We start from the raw sequence: 17,001 nt of genomic DNA, 5'->3' as shown, positions 1-17,001 counted from the left end.
GCATGTCGATTTGTTTTGGGATACGATCCAATATGACCGCCAGGCGGCCATTTTATTACGATTTTTTCATGTACAGAGCCATAACTCAGACATGTTTCAACCAATTTTATTCAAAGTTGGTACAAGGACATTGACCAATGTCATAGATATGCACGTCAATTTTTTTTGTGATACGATCCAATATGGCCGCCAGGCGGCCATTTTATTACGATTTTTTCATGTACAGAGCCATAACTCAGACATGTTTCCACCGATTTTATTCAATGTTGGTACAAGGACATTGACCACTTTCATAGATATGCACGTCAATTTGTTTTGTGATACAATCCAATATGGCCGCTAGGCGGCCATTTTATTACAATTTTTTCATATACAGAGGCATAACTCAGGCATATCTCAACCGATTTTATTCAAAGTTGGTACAAGGACATTGGCCTATGTCATACATATGTACGTCGATTTTTATGTGATACGATCCAATATGGTCGCTAGGCAGCCATTTTATTACTATGTTTTCATGTACAGAGCCATAACTCAGACATATTTCCACCAGTATCATTCAAAGTTGACATTGACCTATTTCATACATATGCTCGTCAATTTGTTTCACGTCATGTAGCAGTAACATGTCAATTATTGAAGTTTCGTAAGTAGGCTGATATGTCAAGAAATATGTACTGCATCAAATTCATGAAACTTTATACAGATGTTAACTGATGTTAAGCTCACATTGCTTTAACATTGAAAAAGACATTTATCAGTGTCATTTTAATTAATTTGTAATTGCATAAGTAATGAACTTTCCTAATTAGGGTGATATAGCCACAAAGTAATACAACGTCAAATGTGATGAAACTTGATACAGATGTTGATCTCATAGTGTTGTAAATACTGCGTCAAACTTTATGAAATATGGTACCAGTGATAATCTGTTAAGTGTTAGAATTGTATGCAAAAATGTTTTGCAACATCCTGTTGATTAATTCCTAGTTGACTCATTTTATGAACTTTAGGATGGTGGCCTACATTGGTTCTAGGTTTTCATCACCATGGAACTCATTCTTGGCCATTGAGCGCCATCTGTATCAAAGTATTTTTATCACAGACCTAATTAATGAAGAGGACTCTATCCTCTCTGAGGACATGTAATCAAAGTACCCATTATTAACAAGTGGGGACTTGTTATCAGAAATTTTGGAATGTATGACACTAGTTTCGTGCTCTTACAAAGATGGTTTTGTTTTCGTGACACTCAAGTTCAACGATATAAATTTTGATTATGAACAACTATCATATTATGTAAAGGAGAACATTTTGAACGAATAGTTACCGCACCATGCATGCAAGATCTGACTTTTTGAAGTTTCACGTCACCTATGAACTGAACTAGCAAAGATGAACCATGATATATGCATGCGTCCTGTATCAAACTTGTCAATCAGAGACGTTGACGAGAAATAGCCGTAGTTTTCAGATTTTGTGACACTACTTTTCTTCGTAAAACAGGTTATGGTTCAATAATCGAAAGGTTCAGCTACATTCCAAATGGGTTTGCAGTACACTGAATGCGATACAGCTACAGGTGTCCGGTCAATAACAGTGTAAAACACCTGGTAAACTCCCAGATGCATCGGGTCGTCACAATGTCGCGTTCACCTAAGTCGCCACAACCACAAAACCCCAAAAGAAGATGACATAAACGCATACACAATCGAAATTGTTGATTTGTACCTAGCCTATACACGTTTCTCTGTGAAATCATTATACATTGTGTGCGAAGTACTAGTAGGCACCATGGCTTAGAATGCCAATCAAAATTAGGATACGCGATGTGGCGGTTCGGCCGTGAAAAGACAATATGAGAGTATGCGATTATGACACCAGGTGATGGAAAGCCATATTGACTGCATGTTGTCATAAATCGCATACTGTCATTGTATCATCTCACGGCCGAGCCATCGTCGTAAACCACGCGCCTCTTTACGGCATGGGCCGAACAGCACAATGTATTGCTTCAGTCAGAACAAAGTACCAATATCTTCACTTACGCAATAGTCCTTTCCAGAATAGTCTTGTAAAAATTGTCGGACAAATATTCATTTTACATATATTTTATCTATTTCACTTCATTTTAATGACGGAACTCTGACGTCATTACGAATCAGCCATGATATACTATTCACAGTATTACAACCACTGAATACATGCAAAGGTATAGATAAAAACTTGCATTTTGGTGAGAGAACATGCTCAAGCTCCGAAATTATGATCCAATTTTGCGGGATATGCCAAGTTATGAGATAAAACTTGGTATGTCAAAAACATTCTGTGTTTTTGTGGGGTTTTGTGCTATTGTCAGTTTACTGCCATATATGGCGGCCGCCAACTTTGTTCAGACTAGGCACAACTATGAAGAACGTACCATAATTTGCATGTTTCACAATAATCGATACATTTATTCAGTGTCAAAATGGGCACAATTTGTTGATTGCATAGTTTCAACACCCGAGTTCTCAAATGTATAGGTGAGAGAGATTTCATAGTCAATTTATTTCAGTCGAACTAACATAATAATAGGCCTAGGGCTAATAATTGAACTTCCGGTAACTTGATGATGATCAAAATTGAAGGCACGTCTCTGCAAGAATTTGAGACAACATTTCCGGGGTTGGAAGAATGCTTGAAGGGCTAGTAATTTTAGCTTTTGAATGAAAATTATAAATGGTATTTGAGTTCTTGTTTTACTCCATAAAGTATAATTGTAAACATCTACTATTTAGCAAATCTACACAGAGTCTGAGTGTGTATATCTTTTAGATTTGAATTCTAGTCCGGACCAGAAATCACTCGTCGACAATAACAATGCTGTCTGTGCATGTACAGGCTGAGTTGACAAGCTGAACACTGTCAACATAATGTGGGGAGTAGAACGAGCAATTGGTCGACATCAAAAACAAGCTTCGTGAAAAAAGTCGTCTTATAAGTAAGCCTTAGAGACATTCAAGGGAAATCTGATGCATTTAGACATGATCATTCGGCTATTGTTGACAGATTGAGACCTGAAAGATCTCGATTTGTCCATAGACCCTCAAGTTAACCTTGAGCCTACAGAGAATAGCTGAATACTCATTTTCATTCATCCAATCAGAAACAATATCTAGGTATTAGGATAAAGACAGTTTCAGGGGCAGCCAAAAGCCGATTTTGAGAAATTACGAGCAGAGGTGTATTTCGTTGTAAACATGATGTTCTAAAGTATTTTGAACAAAATTTAAATCTGGAGAGAAAACTAAAAGTATTCATAACTAACAAGTTACGGCTTTGACATGAATTAAAAAAATCTATTCTCCCGCCGGTTACGTTTCTTCTCTCTCCTAACTCACTGCCAGGAAATTTTCTCACTTCACCTCTCCCCACAAACAAATTTCCAGCTGCCCTCTCCCCACCACAACTTATCCACTGCAATCTCTTCATCGCATATTTTGCCTCCCAATCGGCAAATTCCCCAACACACCCGCATTACATTCCTTTCCCATCAATTGGGTCTACTTTCCAGTTGCCTGCAATAGTGTATAAAATCATCTCTCTATACACTGGTATCATCATTTCCGAGTCTTGTAAGTCCTCATTTTCACTAAACTTTAAAATTAGCAATTTCAATTGGTGTATTAGTTTTCATGAAGCCGTTAAAGTAGATCACGGGAAGCTTTGGTTTGACAAGAAAATCTCGATCTCTATGGTTTAACAACACGGCTACGATATAACTGACAGGTTATCTCAATTTGCTCGTAATGAATGTCCTTCGGATAAAATGTCCTCACGTGGATCTAATTTGTCTTATCTATTACAAGTATTAATTCCCGATAGACCACAGACCCATATATGTATACCTTTGCTGCAATGCTGTAGCCCATGATTATTCATAGCGTGTAGGGGACGGAGGGGCATGGAGAGCCGTCGGGGCTATACACTTGGGCAACACTTGAAGGCCCTTAGCGTATATATAACATTGACATAAGCTTCGAATTGGATGACTACGACACTGCTTGTTAAGAACAGCACTGGAATAAATATTCGTGTTGCAAGTTATAATAATTGTTTTGATAACAGAATTGACAGAATCGTCTCAGCACTGCTGCAGAACAACGGATTGTTTTATACTAAGAGTTATATCGGACAGGCCTTCATGTCGCATCTCTTTTCCAGACATGATCTATAAGCTTACTTAATATTTGTTTGAGAGCTTTCGACAAGTTACAATCTGATGCCTTGTTTAATCGAACAGCTATAGAGAAATAAGAGCTGCCAATGCCATAGTTTGTAATTAACACAATTAAATAGATTAAAACGCAACTCTTGGTGCATTACAATAATTACGCTCTAAATGTTCTGTTTCATCATATTGTCTATAGTTTCATCGACGATGTTTCCGGAATGTAAGTCTGGAGGGTCAAAGCATTTCCAGATCCAACTTCAAGCCTGTTGCACGTATTAGACCGTCGCAAACCTTTCTTCAACATTTATTTAACCTTTGGTAAGACTTGGCACATAAACTGTTTGGAGGGATGTTTAATTCTTGACTATTTAGCGCAAGATTTAGGGTACGTCAGTGGGTCACTATGTCGAAAACCGGGTTTTCCACCCTCTGCACAATTAGGTCAGCAGCGTCCGTTTCCAACTGACTCACTATAAAGTCTGCATTCACAAATACTGGGGGAGGGGGGCTCGATGACTTCAATGGGGATTTGAAAGTTCTGGGGCAGTAGAGGGTATTTGAACGGCTTGCACTTGGTATTAGGGTTGGATCTAAAATATTTTTGTTCCTATTTTTTTACATTTTCTTATTCAACAGTTTGGTAGGTAATTCAATGAAAAATTGAATGAATAACATTGTTATGTCATCAAACGGCTCTGACGTTAATGATATATAATTAATTATATCATACCAGTATATTGATGGCGCAAATGCAGCGATCTGATTGGTCGAGACGCGAAAAGAACCGTGGTATATCGGTGATATACCACGGCTGACATACGCGCGAGCTCTTAGCTTGAGCAAAAACCCGGCCCTTTTTGACGTTCCATGCCAGAATTTCAATATACTGTTATCATATAATAGCAATAAATCACACCCAGCAACGGTATACCACTCGATTTTGACCGGTTCACTTCATATATGCACTCGCTATCGCTCGTGCATATATGTCGTGAACTGTTCAAAATCTCGTGGTATACCGTCACTGGGTGTGCTTTATTGCTTAAACACATCCTGGAATCATAGGATTTCATGACTTTTCTTGTGAAAAACTCTGAAGTAGCATGAATGCCATTGAATTATACGAAAAAACAACAAGCTTAGACCTTGTAACAGGGAACAGAGGTTGCAAATGTTGATATCTTTTCAAAATTTATTTTTAATGTATCAAATAGAGGTACTTGATACATCATGCTGAAACACACAATCTACTTGTCAACAAAGCCTGTCTAAATATGTATATACTATTGTTGGTTATTGAATCAGAGTCCGGACTGAAATTCATTTGTTAACGATGCAACCGTAGGCTGTGCTGACAAGCTGAATACTGAATATTTAAAAACACATTTAATACTTTGAATTGCATCGTACAATGATAAATGAAACTTGCCATTTTAAATCATCTCTGAAAACAGTTGCCAGAAAGCTTCAAAATTTCTCACAGAAACTCACAGAACATTTTTTTGAACAGTTTTATCACCGGAAGGGTTGGATTTGAAGACAAATTTTAAGGGTATTGAAGGGGTCTAAAACGAATAAAGATTTCAATCAAGTTCCTCCAGCACCCCTGTCCCAGTGTTTGTGAATGCAGCCGCAGTGTTACCAATCTTAAGGTACGTATGCATTCTTTCTGCCTGTCTAAATACTGGTACATAGACATTGATGCATGTGGGGCAATTTCCTTACAAGACTGGATGAAAGTTCTTTCCTTTGGGCGTATCCGAGGATACATATACTCAATTTATTAATATAGGAAAACGAGACTAGATACACCTTTGTCCGCTTTGGCCCATCAAATTTACGTGAATCACGTGTTTTCTGGCACTGAGTACCCGCATATGGGCGTTTTTCTCAATTGAGGAAAACTTATATTTCTGTCTGCATTGAAAGATATATCATATTCTATTCCTAATCGTGTAGTCTGACATCAATTTGTCTCGTGATATCTCAGGACACCGGCTTCAATGATGATGAATCTCCTGGCGATACAACTGGAATTATTTTCTCCATCAAAGAATGCATTACAAGAAGAGATTACCAGAGCAATTGCATTTGCTCTATGTAAGAAAATTAACATTTACGTGACATCCAAATTTTTACATACCGACAACATGTACATTTTCCTGACTCGACAACGAAATAAGCTTTACTCTTCAGTGCTCCGTGGATGTGCTGTGAAACCGAGAGACGAACGCACCCGGCGACATTATAAACCAGCCCAGCCTCGAATACACTCTCTAGATCAATTGGAAATCAAAACTTTTCACGATCTCGTAGTAGATTTCCATGCCCACACTTTCACAGTTCAACAAACTCTTGGGTTAGACGGTTGAACAAACTTTTAAGGTTATGAAAAACCCGTTTCCCTTCGCTGCACGCACCCACATGAGTGTGAAAGCGTGATATAGACAGAAATGATAAGTGAAGGTCATCTGATGTAACGGCGTTCTGATTGGCTGAGGCTCTTGTGTTTCTCTGGATCACCTCATCTCTGACTGCTGCAACCCTCATGCTCATATCACCTGATTTTAACCGTCGCATGAATATAAATTACCTTTAAAAATGACAAAATCCGCCAATATTTGCTCACTTAATGCATGGGGACAACTTGAACAAGTTTGTGCCTCAAACAGCGAAGGGACGCAGAGATATTGCAAAGCTGTTGATACAAGTGAGTACAATAGTTGGGTATAGTAATACAGTGTGCACGACTTCCGCAAATATGGCGGTAATTTTAATTTTGTAGCCAGCTGTTGCTCTCGCATTTTCTTACTTTGTTAAGTATTTAAATCAATCAAAACATCAATTTCTATGATTTCATGTATAAGCTACAGTAAATCCAGTGATACCCATGGTGGTGGTATGGTTTATGTGAGAAATACAGGTTCCTTCAACTGCCTGCCTGTCGGCGTTGTCGACACAGCAGCAGCAGCTAGCTGGTCGTCTCCTCTAGGTGGCATCGCAAAGGCACCCATACAAGCACTTTGCCTCATTCAATATAGATCTCTTGTATACAGCAACTGACAAAGTATTACGGTGGATACGGTAAAATACAAAGTGAACACAAGAGGAGTGACGAAATCAAACTTTCGCGATGATGGTTCTCAGTACAGTGCACTTTAATTCGACCTATATCCACGATATGTCGCGATAATCTGGTGATGCGATACAATCGATGGACTCTGATGATGGAGAGTGCTATTCGCGTATAGCAGTGTCGCAGCATGCAAACATACCAATCTGCTTACCGCTTGTAGTTGTACGATTTTTCGTAGGCGATTTGGTGTGTAAACTGGGTGCTCACTCGTGGTGAAAATCCACCACACTCATGGTGTACATTGTTTGCATTGTGCTTGGACGGTTGGACTTCAAAGTTCCATGATTGATGCTGCTGCACGACGCGGGACGCATTTATAAGCTAATAGGCTATAACACGCACGACAGGGAATGGGGGAGAGGGGAATATGAACAAAGATAGATTGTCCGTTCAGTTTTCATCTTTTAGGATGTATGTGTACGGTTCAATAATAATCTGATTCTGATGTAAACAAGCCGTACAACCTGAAAAATCGCATTTTTTAAATATATACTATTGATGCAGGACGGCTAACACGACGAACGGATACCATATTTCTGTCAATGGCCTTTCACTTTTCCACGCTCAAGTCAAGTGAAGCCTTTCTTGCTACTTTTAGCAAAGATATAAATGTTTCGGGCGTACTTCAAACCCTCTCCGCTAAAAGTATTGTATATGATGTGACTTCCGATTTAAGCATCCAAGGTTATAAGATGGACACATCTGTACTGTGTACAATACACGTAACCTTCTGATTCTATTCTCGCACTCCGCAAGGGCACCGCAGAATATCTAGGAATAGGATATACAATTGACAAAAGGAGAGACAATGCGAAATTTTCGTTCGAAAACATTTGGGAGTAGTGGTCGCAGGATTTTGGAAATTAGCAATTGACATGTTTCTGCCAAAACTTGTTCTCGCATTCGGGCCATTTACAGTACGTAGTAAAACCCGGGCACGAACGTGGTGAAGCCCTTGGCTCCACAGTAAAACACTGCTGGAATTACGGGAAGAGATGCATTATTAGGAGAAAACATAGAAAAAATGATTTTTTACAATGAAAGATCGGAAATTGTTCGAATATTGGTATCTTTACTCAAAATAATTTTACAGGCAAGACTTCTACTGGGCCTGGTCGTCGGGCAGTTAGGCAGTAGGCGCAAGCTGGAGATCTTTAAAAAGGGAGAAATTATGCCACAATAAGTCAAAATGTGATATTAGAATAAACTGTTCATGTTTCCTCTCGTATATATTCAATGATTTTGAAACATATAGGTATATTTTCATTGTTATATTCAGTGAGGACTTGAAGATCATGATATTTTAAATTCACTGCATGTTTATGGCAGTTTCTGTGTCATGAGAATTATATCAATTCTCTGCAACAAATGCTCTGTACGATTAGCAGCCAAAGAATATCTGGTTCAGATTCGCAGAATTTTCTTGATTGGCCATGTTATGCATAAACAAAAATGCTTGAGAAAAGAGATGTGTTGTAATTTGTGTTCTAGGTATCTCAGTGGATTCAAATTTGTTATTTATTATATTAATCAGTGATATTCCTGAAAAGGGTTTTCTACTTTGATTGTTGTTCAGTTTGCTGTTATATGTGCGTATCAACGATTACTTCGTTAATGGACAGTGAAATTCAGTGACAATTTGAGGGTCGGTTAGTAAGAAGCAACTGTGGGCACTAACAAAGGAAACTCCAAATTAGAAACCTTACCGAGAAATCAAATGGTGATTTAGAGATGTAGTAGTTTAATAGTATGGAAACAGATCCAAAGCTAGATTTATTTCCATTCACAGGTAGTTTGCTTCAGAGAAAAAAAATATATAATAGAGTAAAAACACGTATGTGGTTGATATTTATTTACGATTTTCTCCAAAGATTGAATATTATACAGTTCATACGCTCAACAAAACTAGCAAACTTGCCCTGCTTTCTTCTGAATCTTATGCTAATGAAGTGATCCAATGATGTCATTGGAAAGATTCTAATCAGCCAATGACCGACTAGAACTGCAAAATAAGTAATGTCCCTTTTCAGAGTATGGTGTGTTGCATGGCCTGATTCTGTCAACCAATCAGAAACTGTTTTACTCACATATACTTGACACATTAGTGCGATAATGTTTGGTAACACATGTTTTTATGATTTATCTATTTTTTTAATTCCATGACCTATTTTTCGTGAGATGCTTGGCATCTGAATGTTCCTACTAATATTCTTGTTGTATTGTTGATGCATTATATTGATCTTATTTTGACTGTCTTAAGTATCTTCCAAAAAAAATGATAAATTGAACAGGCATCTCTTGTAAAAAATGCATAAGTTGAAATATATTGCAAATTAGATGGATTCAACCAGTGAATAATTTTGAAACTACTGGAGACTTTACTCTTTGAACAAAGGAAAGCTTACAATAATAGTTAAACCTAATGAAAGGAAGTACTTTTCGGAATATTGTTTAACTTCTTTAAGGTTGTTGACCAGGGACAAACTAGGTCAATGTACTTGGAGTGTCCCACTGATACAGTCTGAGTCTCCACTGGAATGCATTTGATAAATATCTCATCTTAGGAGGCTTCGAATATGTTCATCAAACATCAAGTTTTCAGGAGCTGTAAAATTGATTTTTATTTGATATTTAATGATCTTGGGTTTTTATTTGCTATTTAATGATCTTGGGTTAAACCATTAATCATCAGGATTAAGACGTGTAACTTTTTGTCTTGCTTTCAGTGCAACAGATTGGTTGTATTCAAAAAGAACTCTTTTGTAAATCATATTTAAGACAACTGAACACTTTGCATTTTGAAAGTCAGTGCAACTCTTCTGAATATTTTCTTGTGTTATACTATAGCCTGTAAATGAAAAACTGTGACATATATGAGGGTCTGTCTGACCACACTGATCAAGTGTCTGAAAGCATTGATTTTATCTATGCCAAATCAAAAAAGAAAATTACCAGTCTTAATAGTAACACTTGCTGACGTGTTGACACTGTACGGTATATTTCAACATTATTTGTTTATTAACAACAGCAAGAGATTGGATCCCCTGAATGAAATGGTTCTGAAATTTCACTCCATCCAATGCCTTTCCTTCATTTCAGGGCTTGAAATGATTCTCTTGCCAACAATGTGACACTGCATTAATTTCTGGTTTTTGCATCAGCATGTTATGAATATATGCTGTGATGTATAATTTTTGACTTGCGCACAGTGCATGTCGGTTTTCCAATATATCAGCTTGAAGGTAAAATTGACATGCATAGTGCAGCTTGCACCAAAGCAATTTCATGCCGTACGTCTTCCCATGAAAATACTCAGGACAGCAACACAGAGGTTCTGAAAGAAATGTACACAGCCACTGTACACTATTTCAGACTGAGATTTCATCAAAGTACCTGTACACTGCCAGTAAACATCAGTGATTCAGGTTGCCATAAACTTTTAACACAGTCCCTTTTGTTTTGCAAAGTCTCATTAACCCCCCCCCCCAGCGCAATACAGGACAAATAGCTTGAATATTCTCCAAATTGTATGGAATACTTTATTTATCACGTGCTGATCATCTATCCAGCCAACTCTGGCTAAAGGCCAGTATTTCAAGTGCCACTTTATTATTATTGTACTGATAAGAGAGACATTATTAGTTGATAATGCCAAAGAACTAAAATAAAATATATTGTGGACTGGATTCTAATTGGTAGAAACAGGTGGTTTTATTTTGGGGAGGGGAACGTGATCATTAATTGATATTGTTTGTACAGTTCACAAAACTTCCTGTATTTTCCTCCATGTCCAAAGCAGTCACGTGAACATTCCTCTACCCATTTCATTCCAAGTTGACAGCAACAGAATATATCTGTACCATCTTTATTTCCATTAGTCAACCAATAGAAGGATGAAAATATTATTAAATTATTCAAAAGGATATTTTTTACAAGTTGATAATTGATACTATCCTCATTTTGCGTACAGAAGATCACATAAAAGTAGGTCCATGCACCAAGAGTATATAGACTAAGAAAAGTATGTTGTCATAGCAACATCCTAGCATTCAGGAGTTTTGAAAAAGTGTGTTTTGTAGCCTGTGATTTATGGCAGATGCTCTGTAAAAATCCTAAAAACCTAATTTCAGATAATTTTATCAGTAACTGATGTCATTACCATATAGTAATAATTAACTGTAACTTTGTTCATAAGCTAGTACTTGTCACTGAGAGAGGTGAATGACCGTTATCAAACACCAAGTCACGCCATGTTTGGTTTGTTCAATGAGGTGATGTGTCGCTTTGAAATAGAAATAGTGGAATATCTTGCCGTGTGTTGGCCAAGTTTTGTAAATAGAACAGTTATAATGTTTGTATACTTAGATAATGCTGAAATACAGTAAACAGCTAGTTTGGCCTTCTTTGCTGCAAATCTTTAGTGTTCTAACTTTCAGACATAACATGATTAATTTCAAGGTGTTCTGAGAAACAATGGGTGTTTTTGGCTCTGCGTCTTGACTGTCCCTCAAAGAAATTGTGAATGGTGTTATGACATCACTTGATCAGCTGACTGTAATACGTACAGTATACAGAGGAAAGGAGCTGATTTTCATATGCAAATGAGCTGTTCATGCCACTTCCACCCAACTGTATTATACATTGTGTTTCTGTCACCTATACTGTTTATTCTGTCATTAACTGTCATTCTGGTATGTTTTCTACATGTGATCTGGTCTAATAACTAAATGCTCTCAATGTTTATGTTGTCCTTTTGAAAAATTGCCATCTTTGTTTGTGAATCTTGGTGCTAAATTATTGTACTCAATTTTATTCAGTCGTTCAAGCTCTCCATACAAGACGACTGATGCATGACAGGCGTAAACTCACATCACAGAAAGTATTGCAAAGGGCTGTGTATATACATTTAAGTCATTTTTTAATAAAAAGCCATGAAGATAAACAACAATACACATAGTACTTGTATTATATGTTTATCATTCATATCATAACTCAGACTCCGTAAGTTTACGTGGTTGAGTGGCAGTTTTGTATAACTTTTCCAAATCATCAAAAAGCCTGTTTATTGCAGCGACAGTACTGAAATAATAACACTTTCATTGTTTCTTACTCCATGCTTAAAAAGTTTAGAGGCATTTCTAAGGTGTTTTCTTTTGTTTTGATAGTATTTACATAACTATATTCAGGTTTTAAAACATGGCAAGTGTTGTTTAGCATTTGTGTGCAACATTCTGGTAGATCCTAATATTATAAGCCAGTACCATGAATATTTATTTCCAACTCTGTAATGAGATGTAATAACATAGACAAAATTGATACTAGTGGCAAAGAATACATGTTTTAGGGATGTTAGGTGACTATTAGAATTATACAGTTATTGTGTTTGGTTGAAATAGGTTTTTTATAAATGCTCGCCCTGTTGTTTTGTAAAACTATGTTTTTGAAATGGGCTTTTACTTACATTACCAGATAATTTCACAGTATTTTCTTGATTTTAGTGGAAATTTTCCTTAGACTTAATGCATGACACAATGGTCTTTGAAGGTTTTATGCAATGCAATATGATCTGTTCTGAGAATCAAAGCTTGGTGAAACTTTTTACAAGAAAATCCTTCTTATTGATTTTTAGAATTTGTTTGCATTTCATCGATATATTGTGCAAAATCAAGGTTGTAAATGATGATCATGCTAGTACTTTACATATGTGGCTGTCTGTAGTGCCTTGTGTAATCATGGAAAAGTCGTAAAGATAGCACTATCAAACTGACTCAGACTGAACCTCTGGGTTCTGAAGTCGATTTTTCACCAGTATTACGCAAAATTTTCTGTGCCATAGAACCTATGATTGAAAATTTCAAATTCCTTAACCTCAATTATCAACTACTGTACTTACATCTTACTGACAAAATCTTAATCTCAAGTCTGCATTTCTTTTGACAGAATTCACCAAGATTGTTAGATCACATGCCAATGGGGGAAAACATGGCCGCTGACTGTAAGGTAGTGATCAGCGGCATTGGTTGTCGACTGCCAGAATCTGACAACATTGAGGAATTCTGGGAACATCTAATCAACAAAGAGGACATGGTGACTGAGGATAGCAGACGATGGGAACCAGGTTAGAATTCTTGATTCAAAATAGTATGCTGCAAACTTGGCTGACAATTTCCCGAAGGAGTTGATAAATTACCATTTATGATAATTTATGATAATTTATGTTTATATAATAAATGATAATTTATGACTCCTTTGGTAATAAATGATGATTTCATCTTGCTGTAAATTACTTTTGTGAAAATACTTAAAACCACAGCAACTGAACTTGCTATTTTCATGTGGATGTGATAAAGAATTCCTGTAAAATTCTATATTTCCTTACCCATTAAGTGTGTATTTTATATCATCATATGGCCAAAGCTATTAGTTTCCTTAATTGTTGAATATTTTAATATTTTTTGCAATTTTAAAAAGATATGAAAATAATGTCAACATCATACTGTTGGTTATATCTTTGCAATATGCATTTTGTTAACAATTGCAATGTGGATCTGCTTAAAATAGAAATAGTTCTAGAATACTTTTATTAGAATAGTTAAATTATATGCATTGAAACTGTACAGAATAATCTGTACCAGGGTCTAGACAGGTTGAAGTTGAAAAACAGTGTAACAATAAAATAGTAGATATAATATTGATTTGCGGCCATAATAGTTAACTGATAAAAATTCAAAAGACATTTATTAGTCCCCACGGACACCGTCCGGGGGACTTATAGGTTTGGTCATGTCCGTGCGTGCGTCCGTCCGTGCGTGCGTGCGTCCGTCCGTCCGTTCACGCAGATATCTCAGAGATGCCTGGAGCGATTTCATTCAAACTTGGTACAAGGATTACTTCATATGTCATACAGATGCACGTCGATTTGTTTTGTGATGCGATCCAATATGGCTGCCAGGCGGCCATTTTATTACGATTTTTTCATGTACAGAGCCATAACTCAGGCATGTTTCAACTGATTTTATTCAAAGTTGGTACAAGGACATTGACCAATGTCATAGATATGCACGTCAATTTTTTTTGTGATACGATCCAATATGGCCGCCATGCAGCCATTTTGTTACGATTTTTTCATGTACAGAGCCATTACTCAGGCATGTTTCAACAGATTTTATTCAAAGTTGGTACAAGGACATTGACCAATGTCATAGCTATACACATCAATTTGTTTTGTGATACGATCCAATATGGCTGCTCTGCGGCCATTTTGTTACGATTTTTTCATGTACAGAGCCATAACTCAGGCATGTTTCAACAGATTTTATTCAAACTTGGTACAAGGATATTGACCTATGTCATGCACATGCACATTGATTTGTTTTGTGATACGATCCAATATGGCCGCCGTGTGGCCATTTTATTACATTTTTTCATGTCCAGAACCATAACTCAGACATGTATCAAGTGAATTTATTCAAAGTTGGTACAAGCAGATTGACCAATGTCATACATATGCACATTAATTTGTTTTGTGATACGATCCGATATGGCCACCGTGTGGCCATTTTATTACGATTTTTCCATGTCCTGAACTACAACTCACACATGTATCGAGCGAATTTATTCAAAAGTATTTTTATCACAGACCTAATGAAGAGGACTCTATCCTCTCTGAGGACCTGTAATCAAAGTACCCATTAACAAGTGGGGACTGTGTCATCAACGATGACTTGTTTTTCTTAACCTCCTCATCAAATTCACTTTACATTTGTGTATTTCCATTATCTGTTGTGTGACTTTCTGCAGGGTTGCATGGTCTTCCACCAAGGAATGGTAAAATCAAAGATTTGAGTAGGTTTGATGCAACATACTTCGGTGTCCACCCAAAACAAGCACATACTATGGATCCACAGTTGAGAATATTCATGGAACTAACACATGAAGCTATTGTAGATGCAGGTATGTATATTGTATTTTTTTTTCAGTGTTCTCACCAGAAAAAAAATTTGTGGGACATTTTGTCCCGCTGACCAAAAAAAAGCGGGACAACAGATGATTTTTGTGAGACAATATATAAATATCTTTAAAAAGTCAAACTGCAAATATGAACCTTATTCTATGTATGGAAAAAATAAAGGACTCATCAACTCATTCAGCTTAACAACATTTTTATAAACACTCAGTAAACATATCAACTGATATTGAATATCAGTGCCTTTTAATGAAAAGTCTATGGGACTTTTGTTCTTTCCAGTGTGAAAGTCCATTTCGGGGCCCTCTACCATAATAGTTGCTAGAGTGTCCAGCCGTTCAACTCCAAGTTGATTTCTGTCATGAGTTATGTTGTTTTGCACACTAAATCCCCTCTCACAGTCAGCAGAAGGAACAAGCCGAGTCGGTGCTATGGCATCTATTTAGATTAGGAAACATATCTCTATGATGTTTGTAAACAATCATCACATTTTGACGTGACATTTTGGTTGCCAGCTAAGCTACAAATTTTGCCAATTGATCGAAGCATGGAAAAAAAGAGACGTCTATGTTCATACTGCTGGCTCCACGAAAGTTTATAATTTCAAAGGCGCGTCACTATTGGCACTCACGGGCCAGAAATCTGCGACAAAATAGAAATATACGCGAGAATGTAGCGGAATCGCGGCCTGGTGAGAACGCTGGTTTCTTTAAAGAATAATTGCTTTGCCCAATCTTGATCTCCCTAAAATTTATTTTGGCAGCCTAGGTTGTGCAGTGGACTGGGCTCAACTGTTGAAGGATGTTTAAAAGTTTTGAGCACACCCAATATGAAATATTAAAACATGATTTAAGTTAGTTTTTGCACACTTTGGGACGTGACAAACAGTGTTGTTTGTTGTTTGGATATGATAGGACATCAAGGTATATTATTAAATTCTAAACTACAGCCTTCGACACATCAATTACATCACTTGTGTTACGTTCTGTCTCCCTTAGTGCAGTCTTCAGAGCTGAGGTATCTGACATTTATAGTTCTCAGTAGAAAATTGCTCAAAAAATCATGAAGGAATTAATGTTTGAATGAAATGAGTAAAATATCTCTAATTGTCAAATAATTATTGAGAAGTGAGTCTTTGCATTTCACTTTGTCATTGGATCTTGTAGGAATTGATCCGCAGACTTTGAGAGGTACAAACACTGGTGTGTTTGTTGGTGCCAGTGGTACAGAATCCATGGAAGCGTTTGCCAGTGATCCAGAGTTGTTGCTAGGATACAGTATGACAGGATGTTGTCCTGCAATGTTTGCTAATAGAATATCATACTTCTTTGATTTTAAAGGTAAGTTTTTGTTGATTCTTCACAAACAGTAACAAATTATTTATTTGAGTTAAATTCTTTTGAAACAAATTCTACTTCTGTATTTAAATTATTTATTTGAGTTAAATTCTTTTGAAACAAACTCAACTTCTGTATTTAAATGAATGTTTATAATTCTCTAATTATAACATTTGAGTTTGGTACAGTAACCACAGTGTCACTTGATCTGGGAAATTCATTCACAAATTGCCTTTTTATGGTTGAAATTGACACCAAGAAGGGCCATGTTGAAGATTTTCCAATAACTATTTCATGTCTTCTGTTAATGTTCCAATTAAGTTCGAATTTAATCAAAAGTTTACAT

At 36.7% G+C, this 17,001-nt stretch overlaps 1 protein-coding gene across 1 annotated transcript in view; it reads left to right on the top strand.

The window, feature by feature from the left end:
* The first annotated feature begins 6,735 nt into the window (after positions 1–6,735).
* The window catches only part of LOC139151958 (fatty acid synthase-like), a 33,139-nt gene continuing 22,873 nt past the window's right edge, over positions 6,736–17,001 (top strand). Inside the window, exons 1-4 of the mRNA XM_070725020.1 lie at positions 6,736–6,926; positions 13,293–13,470; positions 15,153–15,305; positions 16,485–16,658. Of these exons, the coding sequence (XP_070581121.1) occupies positions 6,849–6,926; positions 13,293–13,470; positions 15,153–15,305; positions 16,485–16,658 (583 nt within the window). The 5' untranslated portion in view covers positions 6,736–6,848. The remainder of the gene's footprint in view (positions 6,927–13,292; positions 13,471–15,152; positions 15,306–16,484; positions 16,659–17,001) is intronic.

The sequence above is a fragment of the Ptychodera flava genome, chromosome 15 (assembly GCF_041260155.1).
Source record: "Ptychodera flava strain L36383 chromosome 15, AS_Pfla_20210202, whole genome shotgun sequence".
Lineage (NCBI taxonomy): Eukaryota > Metazoa > Hemichordata > Enteropneusta > Ptychoderidae > Ptychodera > Ptychodera flava.
The sequence above is the reverse complement of the archived record's forward strand: the minus strand, read 5'-3'. Positions and strand labels throughout refer to the sequence as shown.